At 38.7% G+C, this 22,946-nt stretch overlaps 1 protein-coding gene across 1 annotated transcript; it reads left to right on the top strand.

Annotated features, from left to right (window-relative positions):
- The first annotated feature begins 9,156 nt into the window (after positions 1–9,156).
- On the top strand, positions 9,157–11,809 carry LOC148870929 (alpha carbonic anhydrase 7-like). The gene is made up of 7 exons (XM_088972479.1): positions 9,157–9,400; positions 9,506–9,723; positions 10,542–10,648; positions 10,752–10,866; positions 10,991–11,155; positions 11,269–11,322; positions 11,502–11,809. The coding sequence occupies exons 1-7, from the start codon at positions 9,307–9,309 to the stop codon at positions 11,595–11,597; spliced, it is 849 nt and encodes a 282-aa protein (XP_088828605.1). The 5' UTR covers positions 9,157–9,306; the 3' UTR covers positions 11,598–11,809.
- The last annotated feature ends 11,137 nt before the right edge of the window (positions 11,810–22,946 follow it).

Genomic DNA, 22,946 nt, shown 5'->3' with positions numbered 1-22,946 from the left:
CGGTTCATCACACGCTTGCAATGAACCTACGCTCAGTGCAAGCCCAAAACAGACTCGAGTTGAACCTGTTATGAGTTTTTACGTGCATTGGGCCCCGCAATGAACCCTGGATTGTTATGAGATCCCAGTTCATTAAGAACCAGGCTCGAATATTAGTTGCATGTGTAATTTCAAAGTGGCGAACGTGACAAGGCACCACATAGGTCTAATGAGACATTGCCCACCAAGCAGTGATATCACTAGTGCCACGTCGGTTAAGTAAGGTGCAAAAAATAGTAGCACACGTGGGTTATGAGGATCTTCGGGTGAAAGGAAAGTCAATCCTCGAAGAGATCCCCATAGGAAGACGTGGCGAAACCCTAACAATTCTCTTTAATGATCAACAATGAGTCCAATATTCCCTTTCCTAGTAGAAAACAAACACTTTTAGCTCATTCCTTTCAGGATCTCGGGATGTTCGTCATAAATAGAGATCCTTCTCATAACGAAATTCATCCAACCATTGATTAACCCTATTATTGGACTCCTTGCTCAGTTGTCTCTCCACCCTCTTTGCCTTAACCCTCTGATTGACTCCTCGCCTGTGGTCTTCCTCTGTCCTTCAAAGAGACCACCCCCCTAACCTAACCGCCACCTTGCCTAAAATAAGCAATTTGCACTTCTCATTATTTTCCAATGTGGAATTCTCTTCAACTACTCATATGTGAATCCTAACCAATGGACTTGATCGACAGACTCGGTCTATCGGATTATATGAACTTGACAACTGATGGGGTGAGCTATGTGCATTAGGAATCTTGGCTCCACCTCTGATCAATCATCAATGCTCATTGAGTGTCCCAAAGAGGCAAAGAGACCTTAGTGATGCTGTCTTTATGAATTAGGAATCTTCTATCTAGGTGGTAATACATGTGTTTCACATGGTTTTAATTAGTGATCATATGCCAAATTTCTTTGAGAAAAAATGAAAGAAAGAAAGAAAGAGAAAACTTGTGATCTTTTTGAGTCTTGGTTAAACAATGGTTCAGCTAAAACTATGAGTCTCTGACCCTATGAGCATTCTAATATTATATTTGGTCTGACTCATAAGATTAACTTGGAGGGCTCTTATAATTATTCTTATCATCATTGTTATCATCATCTAAGCCTTGTTCCAACTACATGCAATCACATATATAAATCCTGTTTCACCATTCCCTTGACATGAGTAGTGCCCTTATCATTAGTTCTATGTGTCAAAAATAGGTAATTATGGATGAAAATTTCTGCTCTACCCCATGGTATCTACCTTGACATGATGGGTTGTTTTAATCGAAGGACGGGTTTTAGGGCAAGGATGAGTTGTGGGATTCTGCAACCCGTATGGGTATGGATAGGATACACCATTAGGATAAACCCAACCTGCACATTGTTGGAAAGAATATAAATTTTATGTATTAGGTGTTGAATTTAATAAAATTTTGAATTTTATGTGAAGGATAATTGATAGTTTATGTGTCTTTTACATGTATTAATTAAATAATTTGAATTTTTTTAGTTTAGTTGTGTTATTTTACTTATTTATTTATTTTATTAATTATATATAACAAGAAATAATAATAAATTAGATGTGGGTTCTAAACTCAACCCACCCCTACCCTTGAATGCAAGGAAAGTAGGGCCGAGGAGGGTTTTGCATTTTTATGTACAATATGGGTTTAGATTCTCAAATCCAATGCACTACGAATTTTGGGATGGATACGGGCTGGGAGGTTATGGGAGATGGATATGATCTAGAATTTACTAAACCCTCCCCAAACCCACCCTATTGCCATCCCTACACAAATATACACATATGCTGATGTGGCACGGTCGGATTCAATCGACCTAGGTAGTCAAATCGGTAACCCATGACCCGAAGGCAAAAATGGTTTGGTTTTTGAATCAGTTTTTAAAACATTGTGTTGGTGAATGACTATTAAAATATTTAAATCCACTAAACCTATAGCATAGCCTTGAGCTAAAACCTAAAATCATGGCCTTTGAAAGTATATTGAGAGCCACTTATCCTCATTTCATCCAATTCAAGGTGGACTCATGTCAATACATTGAGGGTGTGATCCACAACCTTAGCCCAAGGTAGGGATGCAAATGGATCACATCAAATTCAAATCATAGCATATCTGAATCTGATCTGACAATACATGTATCAGATCCGAAGATTCGATCGAATCTTACAAACCCATGTTTGAATTCAAATATGTTAATAATGTTGGATATCCAAATATGATCTGGTCTGTAATTTATGAAAAAATTAAAAATATTACAATTTATATAAAGAAAAACAAAAAAAACAAGTATTTTTTTAACTATTTTCATCGCATACATACATACATATATATATAATAAATAATACAGAAAATATAAAAATACAATATAAACACACACATATATATAGGATCGGATAAAGAGATTAATCCGAATTTGACCCGATTTGAAAATCCAATCCGTTCCGATCCAAAAATTCATCAGAAGTATACCCGAGTCCGTGCCAAAATGTCAAATGTCTCATTTATAAGTCCATTGTAGACTATAAATCATACACGTGCCCATTTATTTCAAGTTATTTTCATGTTATATTATATGTTTTTTCTTGTACACCATTGATTTGGGAAGCTTCTCCTCTCTTCTTTCTCTTTCTTCGTCATCTTATTTATTATTTTATTTGGAAATTTTGGTAGGTGGAAGTATTTATTTTCTCATTGTTTTTTTAGGCTACTAAATCTATATTTGACCGAAAGACTCGTAGAGTCTTAGCTCTACAAGCTCATTTTTGGAAGAGTCCTAATTAAGATTTCCTTCTATCATCAAGTAATATAAAATGTTAATAGAATTCAATGTCTTGTTTTAATTTTTTGTCTTTTAGTATGTATTTGGCATAGTTTCCCTTTATTAAATAAAATGTTTGTATTTGATTTGTCTTTAAAATTGAGAAAATATTTGATAAATAATTTATAGACAATTAGGCGCTACATCAGTGGAACAGTGAATAAATGTCCAATTGTTAGAGGAAACGTTAAAATGAAATTTCCCCCAACGATTGATACACACATAAATCAAAACTCACTTTTAAGAATATCAATACATACAAATAAATACGATAAGAAAAGTGTTGATTTAGCAATAACATAGCGGTTTTTTGATAAATGACTATCACAAAACACCCACAGAACAAAATACATACTTAATGAATAATCTATTAGATTATCAAAATGCTTCTTTCTTTGATAGAATTATCAAACATTCAAACTGCTCTCTCTCTCTCTCTCTCTCCATCCATGGCATCTTGCCCTAAGGTTTCTCATTCTTTTGTTTGGATGCTGAAGCGGCTGAACCAATTGACTTATTACTATATCTTCCAATGCATAAAATAATTAATAAAAAACAAAACATATATTCGATGGTATTGTGATCGGTCCAACTTCATATCAAGCGATTTGCGACCTCTGTGATAACCTTATTCATTAAAAACAAATCAATAAATTGTACAGTTCATCCACTTCAGCTGTTATCAATCTGCAGCATCTGTCTGTCATCAACTGGTTGGGTTAGGAGTTAGGAACTTAGGACCGAGTCGGTGCATATAATATATATATATATATATATATATATATATATATATATATATATATAAAAGAAGCTTGTTGACCATGCCATCCATATTATTGGTGCTCATATTTATGAAAATTGGCAAATCCTTTTAGATAAACACTTAACCTAATTTCGGTTTGTTGTACAGACTACATACACCACTAACGGATATGCACGTGGCAATTGTCTAATTCACGGTCATGAGCCATATGGACTTTTTAATTTCTTCTTACCAAAAAAACTCTTCAACTCGTCTATTTCTCTTTTTTGTTTCTCTTCTTTTGCACGAAATCGGATTTACTCCACACAGAATACGCCCCATACCAACCTCACGCTACGTTGCATCCCTACATTGGGACATCTTATTCTTGCAGATCTTTTGATTAAAATCTTTTAACAAAGGTACGAAAATGTCCAAAGTAATGACATCACAACACTAAACACCTTACCACGAAGTGATGGCATCAAACCAAAAAATACAAGCGAATTTCCAATTGAAGCCATTATGGACCAGATCTAATCTACCAACTTTGAACATTACTGTGGAAGACAAACTTGGTTAGCTTGCCAGAATAGATTTCATAGACGGAGCTCGCTCTATGAAAACTTAACTTTTCTTTGCATTCATTGGCCTCACATAATTGTTATTAACTCGGTCTATGAAAGATTAATCTGGTTAATTAGCTAGTAATAGGGGTGGATCCGAAGCAAATTACCTGTGAGCCATTTGAATTTGACTAGTAAAAAGTTTAATTTGATTCGGTCTAAATCAAGCTTCGAACAGAGTCCGCGTCCAATATATAGGCTTGATTAACTGTTGAGCCTAATTGAACTTAGAAGTTTTGAGTTGAACATGCTTTTTTTTGTATATTTTATGATTTTAAATGTTAATTATAAGTTAATTATTCTTCTTAGTTTGATAATCAGAGTAGGAAATTTTAATTTGTTTTTATATTTTTGTTAGACAAACCGGGCAAATATTGAGCTGAACTCAAAAATATGATCGAGTTTTTTAGTCGAGCCAAATTCCAGCTAATATTTATAGTTTGGGATTGAGTTTGAAACCAAATTTAAGTTTAAGTGGACTAGGTTCACTATCTATTTCGAGCTGAGCCCAACTCAAATATATGAGATTTTGAGTCATGCCAAATTCGAACTAATATTTCTATCTCAAATCGAGTTCAAACCCAAATTTAAGTCTCTTGATTTTCCACTGAGTTAAACTTAAAGAATCTACCATTCAGCTCGGCTCCACCCCCAACCTAGCCAGTTAATATAAGATCAAATCAGCCCCCCACAAGATTGTCCTCCACAATGTTCCACAGCACATCCCGGCCGTATATAGAAAACATCTTCCAATGATAATAACAAAAATAATGATGTAATCATTGAGAAATGTTACCAATACATGGCATGGCGTGGATGTGCTGTGGGATGTTGTAGAGGGCTGATTTGAACTCATTTAACATAGCCTTTCACGAGGGGCATGATGTAACCGTGTCTGGCCACGTATCAATTTTTTGGCTAAGTACCTCGTCATCCCGTCTGCTCCCATGTGGTTGGTGACTCAGAGGCTGAAGTGGAGCTCCCTGGTGGCAAACTACCTAGTGCTGAGCTGCCTAATGGCGAACTGCTTGGTGGTGATCTACCTTGATTAGATGCCTGGTGGTGAGCTACCTTGATGAGCTGCTTGGAGGTCAGCTACTTTGATGAGCTGCTTGGAGGTCAGCTACCTGGTGGAAAACTGCCTAGTGCTGAGCTGCCTGGTGGCGAGCTACCTAGTGGAGAACTGCTTGGTGGTGAGCTATCTTGATGAGCTGCCTAGTGGTGAGTTACCTTGATGAGCTGCTTGGAGGTGAGCTACCTTGATGAGCTGCTTGGAGGTGATCTACCTTGATGAGCTTTGTTGCTCTTTTAGAGGCCTGCAAGGAACCAGATGTCAGAGGACCCGGGGGTGGCTTACCCGACGGGGACACTCCGATGGCTAAGTTAGCACAGTATAGTAGTAAAAAGCTAGAGAGCTAGAGATCAGAGATTACCATCCCTTTTTACATCTTAGCCTCTTAGCATCTTAGCATTTGCCTCTCTCTTCGCCCCTAGGGGGTGAAGTCTTTATATACTGGTGTCCTCATGGGTTAGGTGGAGCAGTTTCTGGATTCCCGCTGCGATGGGACTTGTTGCATGTTAGGTGGATGAAATGCCGTCAAACAGTAATATTGTCCCTTCCCGTCAGAACGGGGAGTTGGTGAGCTAATATAGATGTTACAAGTCACAATCTCGTAAAATGCAGGGTACGGTGGTGAGCTCCTCGAGGTTGTCAGGTTGGCGCCTGTGTCAGACCGCTAGGTCGCGCCTAGGCCAGGCCGCCAGCTCGTGCAAGGGCCAGGTAGCGCCAGGGCCAGGCCGCCTGGTGGGACACCATCAACTTAGCAAAGGCAAGTTGTTGTCAAAGTGGTCCCGGGTGTCACCTATTTGTCTTAAGGTGCCAGGCTACATGAGGGCGAGCTGCCTGTGGCGAGCTGCCTGTAGCAAGCTGCCTGTGGCGAGCTGCCTGTAGCGAACTGCCTAGTGGCAAGCTACCTGTGGCGAGCCGCTTAATGGCGAGTTGCCTGTAGCGAGCTGCATGTAGCGAACTGCCTAATTGTCAAGAGGCTTCTAGGTGTCATAATGTCATTGGAGGGCCAAATCCTCCCTCATCATTTTCCCCCCACTCCCGAGCTAAAAGTAACTCGGCGAAGGGAATAGATTTCTCCTTTTGGCCCATAATTCGACGAGCTCGTAAGCGTTGATTCAGTTTCTTAGGCTCTAGGAGCTAGTTGGAAGCGAGCTGCCCATAAGGTGTTGAAGTCTCTGCCAGTTCGGTACTTTTGCCCTTAGGATCTGGGAGCGACTTATAGTCAACTCTTGTTGGCTTTGACCATGCCAACGAGGTGGTTGGCTCTTGTGCAGTAGTGTTGCCAATGTCGTAGAGGGGACTGGGTCTTAAGCAGTAGTGTTGCCCATGCCGTAGAGGCGACTGGGTCTTTCAGCAGTATTGGCCCTTAGGCTTTGGGAGCAACTCATGGTCCACTCCTGAATTTTGCCCATGCCGAAGAGGCAACTGGTCTTTCAGCAGCAATGTTGCCCACGCCGTAGAGACGACTGGGTCTTTCAGCAGTATTGGCCCTAAGGCTTTGGGAGCGACTCATGGTTCACTCCTGAACTTTGCCCATGCCGAATAGGCGACTGGGTCTTGTTGTAGCGCTGACGTCTCTACCTATGAGGTGCCGAACTAGATTGATGAGCTCCATTTCCCTTTAGAGACCTGCAAGGAACTAAGTGTCAGAGGACCCAGGGTGGCTAACCCGGTGAGGTCACTCCGATGGCTAAGTTAGTATTCTCATAGTAGACTGCGAGCTAGAAATCACAATCTGAGAGTTAGAGCTTGCTTACTTTTTTCTGAGGCTGGTGCCTTTTCAGTTCGCAAGTTCGCACCTAGGCCAAGCCGCCATGTTGGCGCCCGTGCCAGATTGCGCCATATCGGTGCACCTGCCAGGTCGCACCATGTCGGCACCAGTGCCAGGCTGCCAGGCCGCGCCAAGTCACGTGCAAGCCATGCCAGGCCGTTTGGGGGGGTGCCTTAGAGCTATGATTGTGCTGGCTCCGCCTCAAAATGCAAGAGCTTCAATTTCTTTGAGTTCATAAAAAAAAAGGAAACTATAAAGCGGGAGCTTTAGTTTCTAACAAGGTGAGGACTTAGCTTTCTGGGAGAAGAGGACTTAGCTTTCTGTAAGATAAGAACTTAGCTTTTTGTAGGATGAGAAGTTAGCTTTTTGTAGCGTATTCCCAAAGAAGGCGCCAAATGATGTAACCGTGTCTGGTCACGTATCAATTTTTTCGTGATGTATCAATTTTTTGGCTAAGTACCTCGTCAACTCGTCTACTCCCATGTGGTTGGTGACTCAGAGGCTGAAGTGGAGCCCCCTGGTGATGAGCTGCCTGGTGGTGAGCTACCTGGCGGCGAACTGCCTAGTGCTGAGTTGCCTGGTGGTAAGCTACCTGTTGGTGAGCTACCTGGCGGCGAACTGCCTAGTGCTGAGCTGCCTGGTGGCGAACTGCTTGGTGGTGAGCTACCTTGATGAGCTGCCTGGTGGTGAGCTATCTTGATGAGCTGCTTGGAGGTGAGCTACCTTGATGAGCTACTTGGAGGTGAGCTACCTTGATGAGCTACTTGGAGGTGAGCTACCTTGATGAGCTTTGTTGCTCTTTTAGATGCCTAGAAGGAACCAAATGTCAGAGGACCCGGGGGTGGCTTACCCGACGGGGACACTCCGATGGCTAAGTTAGCATAGTATAGTAGTAAAGAGCTAGAGAGCAGATGATATAAGAGAATGAGAGAGCTAGAGAGTAGATGATATTAGAGAATGAGAGAGCTAGAGAGCAGAGATTACCATCCCTTTTTACATCTTAGCCTCTTAGCATTTGCCTCTCTCTTCGCCCCTGAGGGGAGATGTCTTTATATACTAGTGTCCTCATTGGTTAGGTGGAGCAATTCTTGAATTCCCACTGCGATGGGACTTGTTGCGTGTTAGGTGGATGAAATGCCGTCAAACAGTAATATTGTCCCTTCCCGTCAGAACGGGGAGTTGGTGAGCTAATATAGTCGTTACAAGTCACAATCCCGTAAAATGCGGGGTACAGTGGTGAGTTCCTCGAGGTTGTCAGGTTGGCGCCTATGTCAGGCCGCCAGGTCGTGCCTGGGCCAGGCTGCCAACTCGTGCCAGGGCGAGTTCGCGCCAGAGCTAGTCTGCCAGCTCGTGCCAGGGCCAGGTCGCACTAGGGCCAGGCTGCCAACTCGTGCCACGGCCAGGTCGTGCTAGGGCCAGGCCGCCTGGTGGGACACCATCAACTTAGCAAAGGGAAGTTGTTGTCAAAGTGGTCTCGGGTGTCACCTAGTTTTTCTGAGGTGTTAGGCTACATGAGCGTAAGCTGCCTGTGGCAAGCTGCCCAGTGGCGAGCTGCCCAATGGCAAGCTACATAGTGGTGAACTGCCTGTAGCGAACTACCTAGTGGCGACCTGCCTGTAGTGAGCTGCATGTAGCGAACTGTCTATTTTTCAAGAGGGTACCAAGTGTCATAATGTCATTAGAAGGCCAAATCCGCCCTCATCAGGCCCATCTAACGAACACAAAGACGATTGCAATTTCATTGTGAGGACTCTTGGTCTGGAACATGAATAATTCAATGACAAATATAATTTACATATATAGATTATAGTCGTCAGCCAATTGCGTGGTTCCTAATTTCTCTAATTAATTTATGAGGTCGGTGGGATCAAGACTCGCTGTGCTGTAGCCCATCTGTGTCGTCTGTATCTAACTATCTACTATTGTTTATTTTTTGGCATTTTTTTATCACGTTCCACGTTCCTTTGATTTTTAGTCTTGGGTTCAGATGTAATGGTTGTTGAATTAATCCACGAAACTTGCAAGAAATTGTCATGGCTTTTCTCCTACTAGGTCGAGATCTCTTTCTCCTGGCAATTAAGTCGCATATATTGTATATAAAAGGAACAATCGGTGGTGTTTTCCTTCCAGTACTCCAGCATTTCCATCATATATAGGTCTAGCTAGATATATACTTGTGAACGACCTAACTGTCACTGTACTTTCTCCGGCGAGTCCTCGTCTGTGAAACATGAAGAGTCCAAGCAAACCCATGTCTACTTTTGGCCTTGTGTGTCTACTGCTTCTCATCTTCAATACAGAAGCAGCCACCTTTCATGAAGTTGGTAATAACAAATTAAGTCTCTCTGATGATTTGTTTGTTTTTTCAAGTACGGGAATATATATATGAAGACAGGAAACTAACTCGATCGGTGCTTTTCATGGTGCAGAGGATGAAAGAGAGTTTGATTATTTGGAAGGGAGTGCGAAGGGACCTGATCACTGGGGAGAGCTGCATGAAGAATGGGCGGCCTGTAACAATGGAGACATGCAATCCCCAATCGATCTGTTGAATGAACGGGTGCAACTGGTGCCAGGATTAGGGAGACTCAAGAGAAGCTACAAGCCTTCAAATGCCACCCTCAAGAATAGGGGCCATGATATTGAGGTAAGCACGAGAAATTTCACTAGTTCTATTTGGCTTTCAGGTGGATATTAATCAATTATATTGTTTCAATTCTGAGGATTATCTACTTTAATCTGTGTAGTGCTCTCTCTCTCTCTCTCTCTCCAGTAAGAGACAGCTTCCAGTATCCGATCTTCTGAGTTCTGAGTAAACCTATACCCTTTATGGGAGCATTTGCTGCACCTAATGTGGGTAGTTGAACCAGTTTCAACTACTGCTACTACTACTACAGAGAAAAATCCAGTGCCTGGGCTCTGGTCTAAAAGTCCAACCAAGATAACCTCGCATCTTACTCTGGTCTGGTCATAGAGGATGCTATGTTGGACGCTTGGGGTCAAATCCAGGCGGACGGAAGAGACCACTGACGAAGAATCGTATGACAGACTCAGCCCCGTTTGCCTGTAGTGTTTTTGTTGGATAAATAAGTGCTTATCTTAATAAGCACTTATGAGTGTTTGGTAAAAAAAAACTCTTTTTTTTCAAACAGTAATTACTAATTAGTGTGGTATAAGAATTTTGAAAGTACGTTGTGGGTCAAGACAGGCAAGAAATTCAACAACTGCTTTTTCAAAAATTTTGAGATAATTCTAGATGGGCTCATTTCCTGAAAAAGTGCTTTTTTTAACTTATTTTCTGAACATACACATATAAGTGCTATTTGATGTGATCCTGGCCTAAAATAAGCACTTTTAATTTCCAATAAATGCTTAAAAATAATCACTCTCAATTCTCAAATGGAGGAAAATAAAGTTATGCTTTTTGGGGTGAGTCTGACTGTTAGAGATGGGTGGATGATGCAGCTTGAATGGGGAGAGGGTGCTGGATCTATAAACATAAATGGTAAAGATTATGTGCTTGAGCAATGCCACTGGCATTCACCTTCTGAGCACACCCTCAATGGCAAGAGGTGATTATTAATTCTATTCTCCACTTACTCTCTAGTCTCTTCCTTTAATTTAATCCTTCTTTTCTTATATATATTAAATTCATACATCCATCATCCCTCTCAGGTTTGACCTAGAGCTGCACATGGTTCATGTCTCCCCTGATAACACAACAGCCAACCAGACCGCTGTGGTTGCAATCCTTTACAAGATTGGCCGGCCTGATGACTTCCTCTCTGAGGTAAAATTAATTAAGCTCCAAATTAACTGAATTATTAATTTATTACTTAATTACCTCTCTCTCTAAACAGTTATATATATATATATATATGGATGAATGAATGAATGAATGAATGGACATGCAGCTGAAGAAGGGAATATGGTCTATAGCTGATAGCAAAAATGAGGTGGGAGTGGGAGTGGTAGACCCAAGACACATAAAGATAGGAAGCAGGAAGTATTATAGATACATGGGCTCTCTTACTGTTCCTCCATGCACCCAAGGTGTCATTTGGACCATCAACACCAAGGTCGGTCTGTCTTCCTCTCCCAAGTTCCAATATTAATTGTAATCAATTTCATCACCTAATTAATTGTGTGATGATGATTTTCATATATACATAAACCTGATTGGGTGTTTCAGGTGAGAACCGTTTCCAAAGACCAAGTGAAGGCACTGAGAGACGCAGTTCATGATGTAAGTTCATTGTTTTTCTTCCCTTTTCTTTTCTTTCTTTCCCCTGCAGGTTGAGCACCAACTGTTTGATAATTAATCCTGATTACCTGTTCTGTGCATGGGATCGAGCTCAAGCTCAAGCTTGACCACCTGGGTCAATGACAGTATCGATCACAATTGATGTGCTTTCTTTTTTGCAGTATGCGGAACAGAATGCAAGACCCTTACAACCTCTCAACAATAGAGAAATCCATCTCTATCGGCCCCAGGATTTGACAAGAGATCGACGCAACTGATTGATACATACAGTTAATTGAATATGGCAGTTTCTATGAATTATTAGTTAACAGTTGAATATACATGTATTCCATTCTTTGACGATTACGTGAGTATACAGAGTACACAGCTATATTTGATGTTCATTTTTGAGTTATTAATTAGTGTGATGTTATTTTGTCTCTATGCATATGTATGACGTATAATAAAACTATAATTCATTCTATATTAATTCTTAGTTCTGTTCTGTAGCATCTACGGATGCATCTACAAATCAGGAAATAATTTCATATAGCCATTATTCTTAAGCCTCCATCGATTTGCGACAGTGATGCAAAATTTGCACCATTTTCTTCCTACCTGAATTTTCTTTCATATAAATTGCGGACAACGTGAATACGATATCTTGCTTCACTCCCAACAAATAGCTATTCTACCTCCATTGATGGAATGGAATGGGAATTATATTATTTTACTCCCTATTTTATTTTTCATAAATAAATAATATAAAGTCAGAAGCAAAAGTAAATCAAATTTCAATATTTTAAAAAATGACCTGGAGGCCCAACCGCTTTTGCTTCTAGGTCACAGGTCACCAGATCGGTAGTCTGAATCAAATAGTTTAAAATGTGACACATCAGCACTTTTCATTACATATATATATATATATGTATGTATGTATGGATAGATGGATGGATGAATTAATATGTATTTTATTAATAAAAGAGTAATTTTTTTTTAGATATAATATATGTTATTTTATGTTTAATTTATATTTTTATTTAAGTTTTCAAGTTTTTATAAAAAAATATTAAAATTTGTGATTCGATTAAAAAAAAAGGTTCTTGGGGGAAATTAGCAAGGTTCAGTGCTTTAGAATGCATAGATCTCAAAATGTTACCCAAAATAAATAAAACAAAAAACAAAAAGCACCTCAATTGGACAAGGACAACCAAGCACAAAGTTATGGCCTTTGAAGTGTACACATACATTGATTGGGCAACCCATGAACGGTGACCAAGTCGAACAGATCAATGATTCAACTGTCCAAATTAGACAGTTTTTTACCAAGTCAATATCTTTTACCAAATATCAGGATTTATGAGAATCAGACCCTAAATCAAAACCCAGTGAAGATTTGAATGGTTAAATTGGCCAAGTCAATGATATGTTGAAAACACTGACAAACTTTATGCCATACCTATTTTCATTCCCATCCATTCATTTACACCAATGCAAATGAAGGCTCTCCAACTTGTAAAAACTTGTTAAAAGAGGATGCACCTCCTTAGTGGATGCCAATAGTCTCTTGAGAAGAAACTGATTTGTTAATCCACCAAAGAACGCTTGCTACCTTCATGCACGGAATGCTGCATTTGATAACCCTCCTCCATATTTTCAACTTAATGAATAATAAGAGATGATGGAAGGTCCCAATCTGTGTTTACAAATTGGGCGGGTTGGGTTGGGTTTGGGTTTGGGTTGAGTTTCGATCCAATCCGTCTAACCCACCAACCCATTAAAGACTCAATTAGATAGAATTAAATGGGTTGGGTTAAATCCAAACTCACTTGAACCCAACCCATTTAGATAAAATAATGAAAATACACAAAAATAATAGAAATTGCAGGAAATAAAATAGAAATCAAACAAAAATTCATAAAATTTGAAAAAACAGAAAATTAAAAAAAATGAAATTGCATAATTATATAATAAAAATTATAGGAAAACATAGAAAAATAAGAAAAATAACAGAAATTACAAAAAACAAAGAAAAACTAAAAATTGCAAAAAAAAATAACAGAAATTTGAGAATGATATAGAAAACCATAGAGAGTGAAGAAATAAATTAGAAATTACAGACAATATAAATAGCTACTGGAAAAATTACAAAAATTTGTAGAAAAACCACTGTTGGGCAAAATGCCTCTCATCGTATATAAGGATACTTGTCATTTAGACATCTAGCAAACAATAACAGTAGCCCCATTGCACACACACCTTAATTCTATTGATTCTAGATTCCAATGAACTTTTTCCCTCAAAAAAATAGTTGAACAGAAGCAAACCCTAACTCAAGCGATGGTTTCTCTTCCTCCAACAATCGATCTTCTTCTGAATTGATACTGTTGCCATTAGAGGTCTAAAACGGGTCATGTTGCTTGTGGCACGGAATTAATTTGGACTGGCCCGACACGATCATGTGGATCGTGCTAGTTATGGGGTTTTAGGTCCACGGGCTGAGCCGGTACGGTACGACTGAGGGCCAGGCTGGCACGGCCCAACATGACCCATATATATTATTTATATATTTTATATATATTTATTTAATATTATATAAATTATAATTAGATAATAATATTTAGTATATAATATATCATAAAATAAATAATTTTTTAAATTTTATTATACTAATTTATTTAATTATTGTATATAGAAGCAATTTTATCCATCAAAATTCATATAAAATTAAAATTTGATGTTTTTGTCAAATTTTAAATAAATAGCTTTGGTTCAATGCACAGCCGGACTTGGCCCAAGGCTTGGCCCATTCGCCAGCCTGACCCGCGACATGGTACGGCACGGGCCTGTACGGGCCTAGGCCGTGGGCCGACCCCCCAAGTTATCCCTGGGGGGAGGGGGGGGAGGGGGGGCAACACGGGCCCAACATTACCTGTTTTACACCTCTAACTACCATTATATTAGGGTTTTGGTCCAAAGAGAGAAAGATTAGTAGAGGAGGAGACTTGTCAGCTTCAAATTTCAGAGTTGTAGAGGAGGAGATTTGCGGTTGGTAGAGGAAGAAAATTTTGTCGAGATTTCTCTCCAAGATATAAACAAATGATGAAATACTAGAATCTTAATTGATGAATATCCGTTGGACACCCTTGACCCAACCAGCCCAACCCATTTAAAATCTTGTTATTGGATTGACCCACCCACTAAGAACCCAATATTAAAAGTTATGACCTAACCCGCTAATAAATAGGTGGGTTGGGCGGGTTTAGCAGATTGGGTTAAAAATTGCTGCATTGCCACGCACTTAGATTTTAGGGCTGCAAATAAATTGAATCGAATCGAATATAGGTAGATCAAATTTTGATTTATTTGTATTCAAAATTGAATCATATCATACCTATTAAATATATCATGGATTTTAATCGAATTTGGACAATAATCAGATATTAAATAATATAAATAAACTAGACTAAAATGACTTAAATGTTATATATTATTAATAAAATGAATAAAGATGATTTTAATATTTTATTTATTTATGAACAAAATGAATGGAAGATTATCCGTATGAAACTTGAACATATAACAACTTAGTGAAAATACAAACAGATCGAATAAGGGTGAATCCACATTTGATTCAATTATCAACATATCGAATCAAATTCGAATTTGAACAATTAGATACCATTTAATTTGCAGCCCTAATAGATTTAGAAGCTCTCAGCTTTTTAAGACTCTAGAGCTAAAACGATAATTATTTTAATTTAATTAATTTGTTCTTTGAAATCTTGCTGCCTTTTCGTGTTCAACCTACTCATCTCTCATGGCGTGAATATGATTCGTATTCTATCTCTGGGTGGTTAGTTTCGAGAAAAACCTTTTCGTATTCAACGGTTCAACCTACTCATCTCTCATGGCGTGAATATGATTCGTATTCCGTCTCTGGGTGGTTAGTTTAAACAAGCCCCACATTCTACTTAATAAAAATAAATAAATCATCCTTCTTTAATCTCTGTTTCTACTCCGACGACCATTTCTGTCAATCAGTAGTTACCAAAGACTCCTTTTCTTCCTCTCAAGTCTCAACCACCTAACTTCATTTGTTTATTTACTACCTCTACATCGTGCGTTGAACTAAGATTACATCTTTTAAACTGTAAACATGTACAGATTTCAATCGGGTTCCTCACGACTGCATTCTCTCTCCCATACACACAAAATAATTCTTAAACTCGGTCTTTCTTTATTTCTTCGTTAGTTGATGATTAACCAACAAAAGTAAGTATGAAAAGCTTCATTTTTTACCAAAAATTCCAATGCAAAAACCCTTAACTTTCAACCAAGTTTAATTAATCAACCACCTGATAAAGGTTGAAATTTGAAGAGTGTGAACGACGGGTGTCAGCTTAGTCGACAAAGGGTTTTCTTTTATGTCATTGATTGAATAAATGGTTACGATCGAAAAGGTCGAATGTTCAAATTAATCAAGGAAACTGAACACCCATTTGAAAATGTCGGATCAATAACGTTTGCAAATCTTGTAATATAAGAAAGGTTAAAGGGTGCTATCAGTTTTCTTAAATTGACTTAAAACATATCTTAATTACGTGTTTTAAATAGATTATATTCTAAACCCCTGTTTGATTTGCGGGAATAGGGGTTTAGAATCAGAATCGGAATGGGCTATTTCAATTCCAATTCTTTGGTTGGTCAGAATTGGAATTCTATTCTCATTCCTCTTTGTCTCTCCTTTGGGAATGAAATTCCATTCTTAGGGTCCATTTGGTTTGCAGGAATAGGGGTCTGGAATTCCGATTCCAACTGTTTGATTGGGCATAATCGGAATCTCATTCATTCTCATTCCTGCTGGAATGACATTCCCCATTTGAGGGAATGGCCATTCCCTGCCTCTCCCTTGGGAATGAAATCTCATTCCTGCTGATTTTAATTTCTATTCTCATTCCTGTCTAAACTAAACAAACTATGGGAATGGTTGATTCCAATTCCAAAAGATTCTGATTCCGACTATGAGCCAAACGGACCCTTACTGATTTCAAGGCCCATTTGGTTCACATCCGGAATCAGAATCGAAAACTTTTGAAATCAGAATCGGAATGGTTTATTCCCATTGTTTGTTTGGTTCAAACTAAAATGAGAATGGGAATTGGAATCAACAGGAATGGGATTTTATTCCCAAAGCAGAGGCAAGGAATGGCCATTCCCTCAAATGGGGGAATGCCATTCCAGCAGGAATGGGAATGAAATCCCGATTCCACTCAACCAAGCAGTTGGAACCAGAATAGCCCATTCCAATTAAAATTCAAGACCCTTATTACCGTGAACCAAACGGGGCCTCAATTCTCATTTTCATTTTTGTCTGAATCAAACAGACTATGGGAATAGACCATTCCAATTCCAATTCCAAATAATTTTGATTCCAATTCCGATTCTAACTATTAAGCAAATGGACCCTTAAATATACTTGTGGCTATAAAAAGACATTTTTACCCTTCAACATACCTTAAATTTTCAAAGAAGAAACAAAAAAAAGACCCAGATAGTGTCTATCACACTGTTTCTCCTTTCCCATACATAGTCTGTGAGACTATGGCCAGGTAAAGGAAATACTTAGAGTTTATGAATTGTACAGTTGATGAAATTGAAGGGATTCTTGTGTGGCATTGCGGTCATTGATCACCATTTTAATGTTATTTATACTCCGCTCAACGTAACAGACGTGGCAAAACAGCTCATTGCAACCTCCTCTTTTCTCTTTCTCCCCTATTTCTCTCTCCCATCTCTTCTCCTTCCTATTTCCTCCTTTTGCTTCTCTTTTGTTTGCAACCTACAATCCACAACAAAGTTTTTAAAATCAGACTGGACAAAGAACCGTTCGAGGTCTGATTCTCGGGTTAAATAATCTGATCATTTGATTCAAATAGATGATTCATTTTGACAAAAAATTAAAAAAAAATGACCAAAAACTATTATCTGAATTAATAGTTTGACCGTTCAAGTCAACGGTTTACTAACCTAATCAACAGGTTTTATCCAAAAAATAATTTTGGGATAAAAGGTGATTGGTTACTAATTTCTCCAAGTTCAACCGTCCGATCCAGTACGGTTTTGAAAATACTGATCCACAACCATGAATAGCATTTTTACTGTTTCCCTCAACCACCGCCGGTCCCCTATTTTAATCCACCTCCCCCTCTCAACAAGTTGTCTAGGTTATCCATCCGCTAGCCCTTTTATTTTTTTCTAAATTGATCCAATGTCCTTTGTTCCTCTATTACACCATGGATCAACCATTGACACCCACTTGATTCAGCTTGATCAAGTCCTCTGTGCTGTATATTGTAAAGACCGTTGCAGTTGCAGAAATTCAGAAATAAAACAAAAAATATATATATTATTTGAAAATAGGTTATTATTTTTAAAGGGTAAAATGGGATTTTTAGAATATTAAATCAGGTTCTGACACAGGAGAAGAAACGAGGGTACGTTCTAAGTCCAGTGGGGACAAGCCCCAAGATATATTTAAGTATTTACAAAACTCAAGGTATGTTTAACTCAATTTATAAAAATTCAGAGCATGTTTAAGCCTTTTACCCTAAATATTAACATTTATAGATCATTCGTTACCTAAACCTGAGGGAGATTTAGGGATTTTCAACCCATTTGGTACGGGTTTTGGGATTTTCATTTAGTAGAGGTGTCAATTGGATTGGAATTGGTCCGATCCGATCCAGTCCAATGTGAGTCTATTATAAATGGACCAGGTCTAAACTAATCCAATGAATATTTTAGACCATTTTGGACCAATTCAATTCAATGTTTGGACCGTTCAATCTGTTCAAATTGGTTTTGATTTAGATTGGTTTTAATCCAAACTCGATCCTTTGACACCTATATTCTTATCTTATTTCAATGGACCAGATATTGGCTTAATCCAACCCAATCGAATATAAATTTATTATGGATGGACCAGGTCCAATCCAATCTAATAAATATTTGGACCGGATTGATCCGTCCAATCCATCCAAATTGATTTTGGACTGGACGGGGACCAATCTAAAACCGGTCTGTTGACACCTTTAATGTAGGGTCTAGAGTTTACAAAACCCTCTCTAAACCTGCTCTATTGCCATCCCTAAGGTTGAGTTGTCTGATTTTGAAGGATTTTCTTTTAATATTCTTTTTTTTTCGTTTGGATTAATGACTTTCTCATTGGCCCATTGGATGGGTTTCCGTTAAGTGGTCTGTCATACATAGGCTGTAAATTTTTGGGCTTAATGCAAGTTTGGGTCCAGGCCTTGGAAACAAAACCTAAGCCGTTGTTCAGAATTTTCTGGGCTGAGTCAAAATGGGCTTTCTGGCCAGGCTACATAACCCCGGTTAAGGCCCAAGGGGGAAGCCTAATTCATCGTGCTATGAGGCCACATGATACTTTGATGTTGTCTAGTCAACCAGAAATGCTGAATATGTACGTTCTGTGTAAGGATTGCAACATAAAGTATGATAATATCTCCCCACGAATTACAATAAAGTATAGAGATGTTCCCGATGTGTGGTTCTAGTATTTAGTGACCAGCATTTGTTGATCTAGAGATCCAGATTCTAGGTGGGAGTTTAGATTAATTGCACTTGATAGCTGTTTTGGGGGCTGTTTAGGCAGTAAAAACATATCACACCAGCCCTAAGTGTGGAATCAGGATTTGCTCCTCACATAGCGATCCTCATACCAACCTCACATCTACTTGAAATGTTGTCATGTTAGCTCCACGTAGGTATTTGGAGTTTATATGTTGATTTTTTTGTTTTGAATTAAAACAGTCTTAAAAAGTTTCCTCCAGTGACCGCTCAATTGAAAAAATAATCCAACGACCTCACTCTTAGGGCCGATAATGTCTGGAATCAGCTAATTCCAACTGTTTGGTTGAATAGAATCAGAATCTCATTTTTATTCTTGTTAGAATGGCATTCCCCATTTGAGGGAATGACCATTCTCTCCCTCTCCTTTGAAAATGAAATCTCATTCCAGCTGATTTCAATTCTCATTTTGATTCCTGTCTGAACCAAACAGATTATGGGAATAGATCAGTCCGATTCCGAAGGATTTGGACTCCGATTCTGATTATGAGCCAAACAATCCCTTAATTAGCACTCTGCATCATGGTTTTCAAATCCAGACTGGACTGGACGGTCGGACCGGAAAAACCGGGAACCAATCAGGTGACCAGTTTCGTTCTTCCCCAAACCCAGGTTTCTCAAAAAACCGTTGATTTTGGTCAGCAAACTGCTGACCTGGGCGGTTAACCCTTTGAACGTTTTGACCGTTTTTTTATTTTCTTGTCAGAATGGACCAACTGTTTGACCCGGTAACCAGACCCCTGACCGATTCGGTCTCCAGATCGGTTTTAAAAACCATGCTCTGCATGGTGGTGAAAGAGGAAAAACGTTTGCTGTCTGAAAAAAATAGCCTAGGCTGCTCTTGCACATGATACACGTTATTTATTTATTTATTTGATAAACAGCAGACGTTATTTAAGAAATAAGAACACGCGTTATTTAATTCAGGTTCTTATTTGTCTTTTTAGCTAAAAAAATATTGATTGTAAATATTTTTTTTTTTACCTTTGCTCATGATAAGGCGTCTGTAGGCTCCCAAAACAGCCTAGACTATTTCCTACAGCCAAAGTTTTCTGGCGTAGAGATATATATCCTGGTGCATCCAATAGTAGCAAAGATGGAGACACCATTGAATACTAGTTCACATGGGCGCCCCACAGGGCGTGCCACACAATACCCCACAGTACATTTCAACCGTATATTGGAAACATTTCTCATTGGAGTATCATCATCTAATACACAGCAGGAAGTGTTGTGGGGCGTTTGTGGGGCAGAGATGTGATCTCCTCTCATTGACAAGTACAGGAGATGTTTCCAGTGTACGTGGGATGCTGATGCGATCTCATTGAATACCCAGAACTTTGATACAAAAAAGGTTCTTTTCTCCCAGTTTCATGTTTTAGAACCATCAAATCATGATGAAATTCACAAGTAAAAACTCTACACACACCCAATCCAGCCACACATTGAGAACATCTCCCCATGAATTTAACCATGGTTTTTAAAACCGACCCAGAGACCGAATTGGTCAGGGGTCTGGTTATCGGGTTGAATGGCTGGACCGTTCAACATGAACGGTCAGCCCATTCTAACAAAAAAATAAAAATAAAATAAAAAATAGTCAAAACCGTTCAAACGGTTAACCGTCGGGTCAGCAATTTGCTGACCAAAATCAACGGCTTTTTGAAAAATCCCAGTTTTGGAAAAAACGAAACCGGTCACCTGACCAGTTCCTGGTTCTTTCAGTCCAGTCTGGTTTTGAAAACCATGAATTTAATATATATATATGGGAGATATTCCCAATGCAAAGCTGGATGCCATGTGAGCATGGTTTTTGCTTGTTGGAGATCTAGGCTCCATCAAATCTGCATTTAATGTATCCATATGTAATAATGGAGATCACATCAGCACCCTACATGCACATCTCAGCTACTTACTACTTATCATTGAGAGATGTTCCCAATACACGATTGGGATGTACTATGGGGTGCCAATATGAACTCGTAATAATGAGCATCTTGGCATTAAGTAAAACAAACGATATTGGATTTGTTCCTAACAAAAAACAAACATTCCAATATGATTTGTGTATGTACATCTCAGACATGATGGATCCCAATTTTATGGTAATATGTGGGATGCAGATCATGTTGGAAGCGTATTGGGATAAGTTTGGCGGGAGCAAATCCCAACTCAAACAAACTCGTGAAACAGGATTATGTAGCAAATCACATCAAGTTGGGAGAAGGCTTGAATGATGAATTGATGATGAAAATTCATAGAGTGGTTTCACAACCAATATAAACATTAAATTTAAAAGCTTTAGGATTTAATGCAAAGATCAAATAAAATGCTGCTCAAAACAATTCTTCAATGCATAATCAACATAAATACCAATCAATCAAACAAGTATCATGTCAAAATGTTTATGCGTTTTGACATGAAATGCCCTTGTCTATAAACGTTTGGAGATCACATCTCCGCCCTACAGTACATCCCCATCGTGTATTGAGAACATCTCCCAATGATGACATCATCATCACGGATACTATCATCGGGAGATATTCCCAATACACGGTAGGAATTTGCTGTAGGGTGTTGTGGGGCAGAGATCTGAACTCAAACATTTGAGCCCAAAATGGCAATAATAGCAAACAGAACTTTAGTTTCCCGTACTTCAAGGGTTGTTGCAAGTTAGTACTCAAACTTCAAAACGTGTTATTGTGGTACTTATATTCTAGAAAACTGTCGATTTAGTTCCAAATCGCTAATAACATATGAAATGACACAAATGCCCTTGGCATCTAATTTTCTTTACACTGCCCTTGGTAAAATGACACAAATGACACATTTTGAAGGTGAAGGCCAAGGAGACGGTCAAAATGGGGATCATTGCAGCAACCTCTATACATGATACTACTCTGGAATTTCCCCTTTCTGAACCAAGGAGAACATAATCACCAACTTAATGACTTGTTAAAAAATAAAAAGGCAAAACAATGAATCATTCGGTTCAACCGTTACGTGAAAACTTGGTCATGACTCCATGAGTCTGTGGACAGTGGTAACTCAAACAAATCTAAGTGTTGCAGTGATCCATGAGTCTTCCGTATATCAGCATAAACCCCTGTATCTATACAACTTATTTTATTAGTTTCTTACATTTTCATATGCATTATATAAATATATATAATATAATATATTATTTATTATTTAAAATATAATAATATATATTTCTAGTATTTTATTATATATTTATATATTTTTCTATAATTAAAAGTTTAAATAAATAAAAACCGAAAAACCCACAAACCAAACCAATGATTAACCAAATCAGTCAACCGATTAACCAATCAGTGGTTCGGTTTCGGTTACTGGTTTTCCAAAAACCAGTAACCCCAATTCGGTTTCAAAAATAGCCCACGGACCGAACCGTCAGCACCCCTAAACACAATCTATATTGATGGACCCCAAAACGCATGGATACATGGAAACATAAATGTTTTAAAACATAAATGTATCCGAGTATCGGTCATAATGATACCAATACATAGCTTTAGGTATAAGGTGTATATACTTATCCGTACTGTTGGGTGTGGATTATGGAACGTCCATATTTGTTCTGGCCTTTTGGGGGCTGCCGGTAGGTCTGGGGATTGGTGGCTGAATAGTCCCAGAACCAGAGGTGAAGTGGGTGAGCTGAACCGTATATCTATGAAAAATGAGTACATGCTGATGAGTTGCCGATATATGCTTGAAATGGGCCAGCTGATTGTTATATGATTATATCTACAGATGTACAAATTGTATATGATCCAGAAGTTTTGTTTCTTAAAATGGTTCCAGTGAACTAGATCAATCCATGAGCCAAGAATGACTCAGTGGTCTGTTTTAACACCTAAATGCCCATTGTGGTATATGTTGTATACTAGATTTTAATATAGACCAGCAAGTCTTCCTTCACAATGATTGGTCCATTTGAGCCAAGAATGACTCAG

The sequence above is a fragment of the Nelumbo lutea genome, chromosome 2 (assembly GCF_056320005.1).
Source record: "Nelumbo lutea isolate HS-2025 chromosome 2, American lotus-T2T, whole genome shotgun sequence".
Classification (NCBI taxonomy): domain Eukaryota; kingdom Viridiplantae; phylum Streptophyta; class Magnoliopsida; order Proteales; family Nelumbonaceae; genus Nelumbo; species Nelumbo lutea.
The sequence above is the reverse complement of the archived record's forward strand: the minus strand, read 5'-3'. Positions and strand labels throughout refer to the sequence as shown.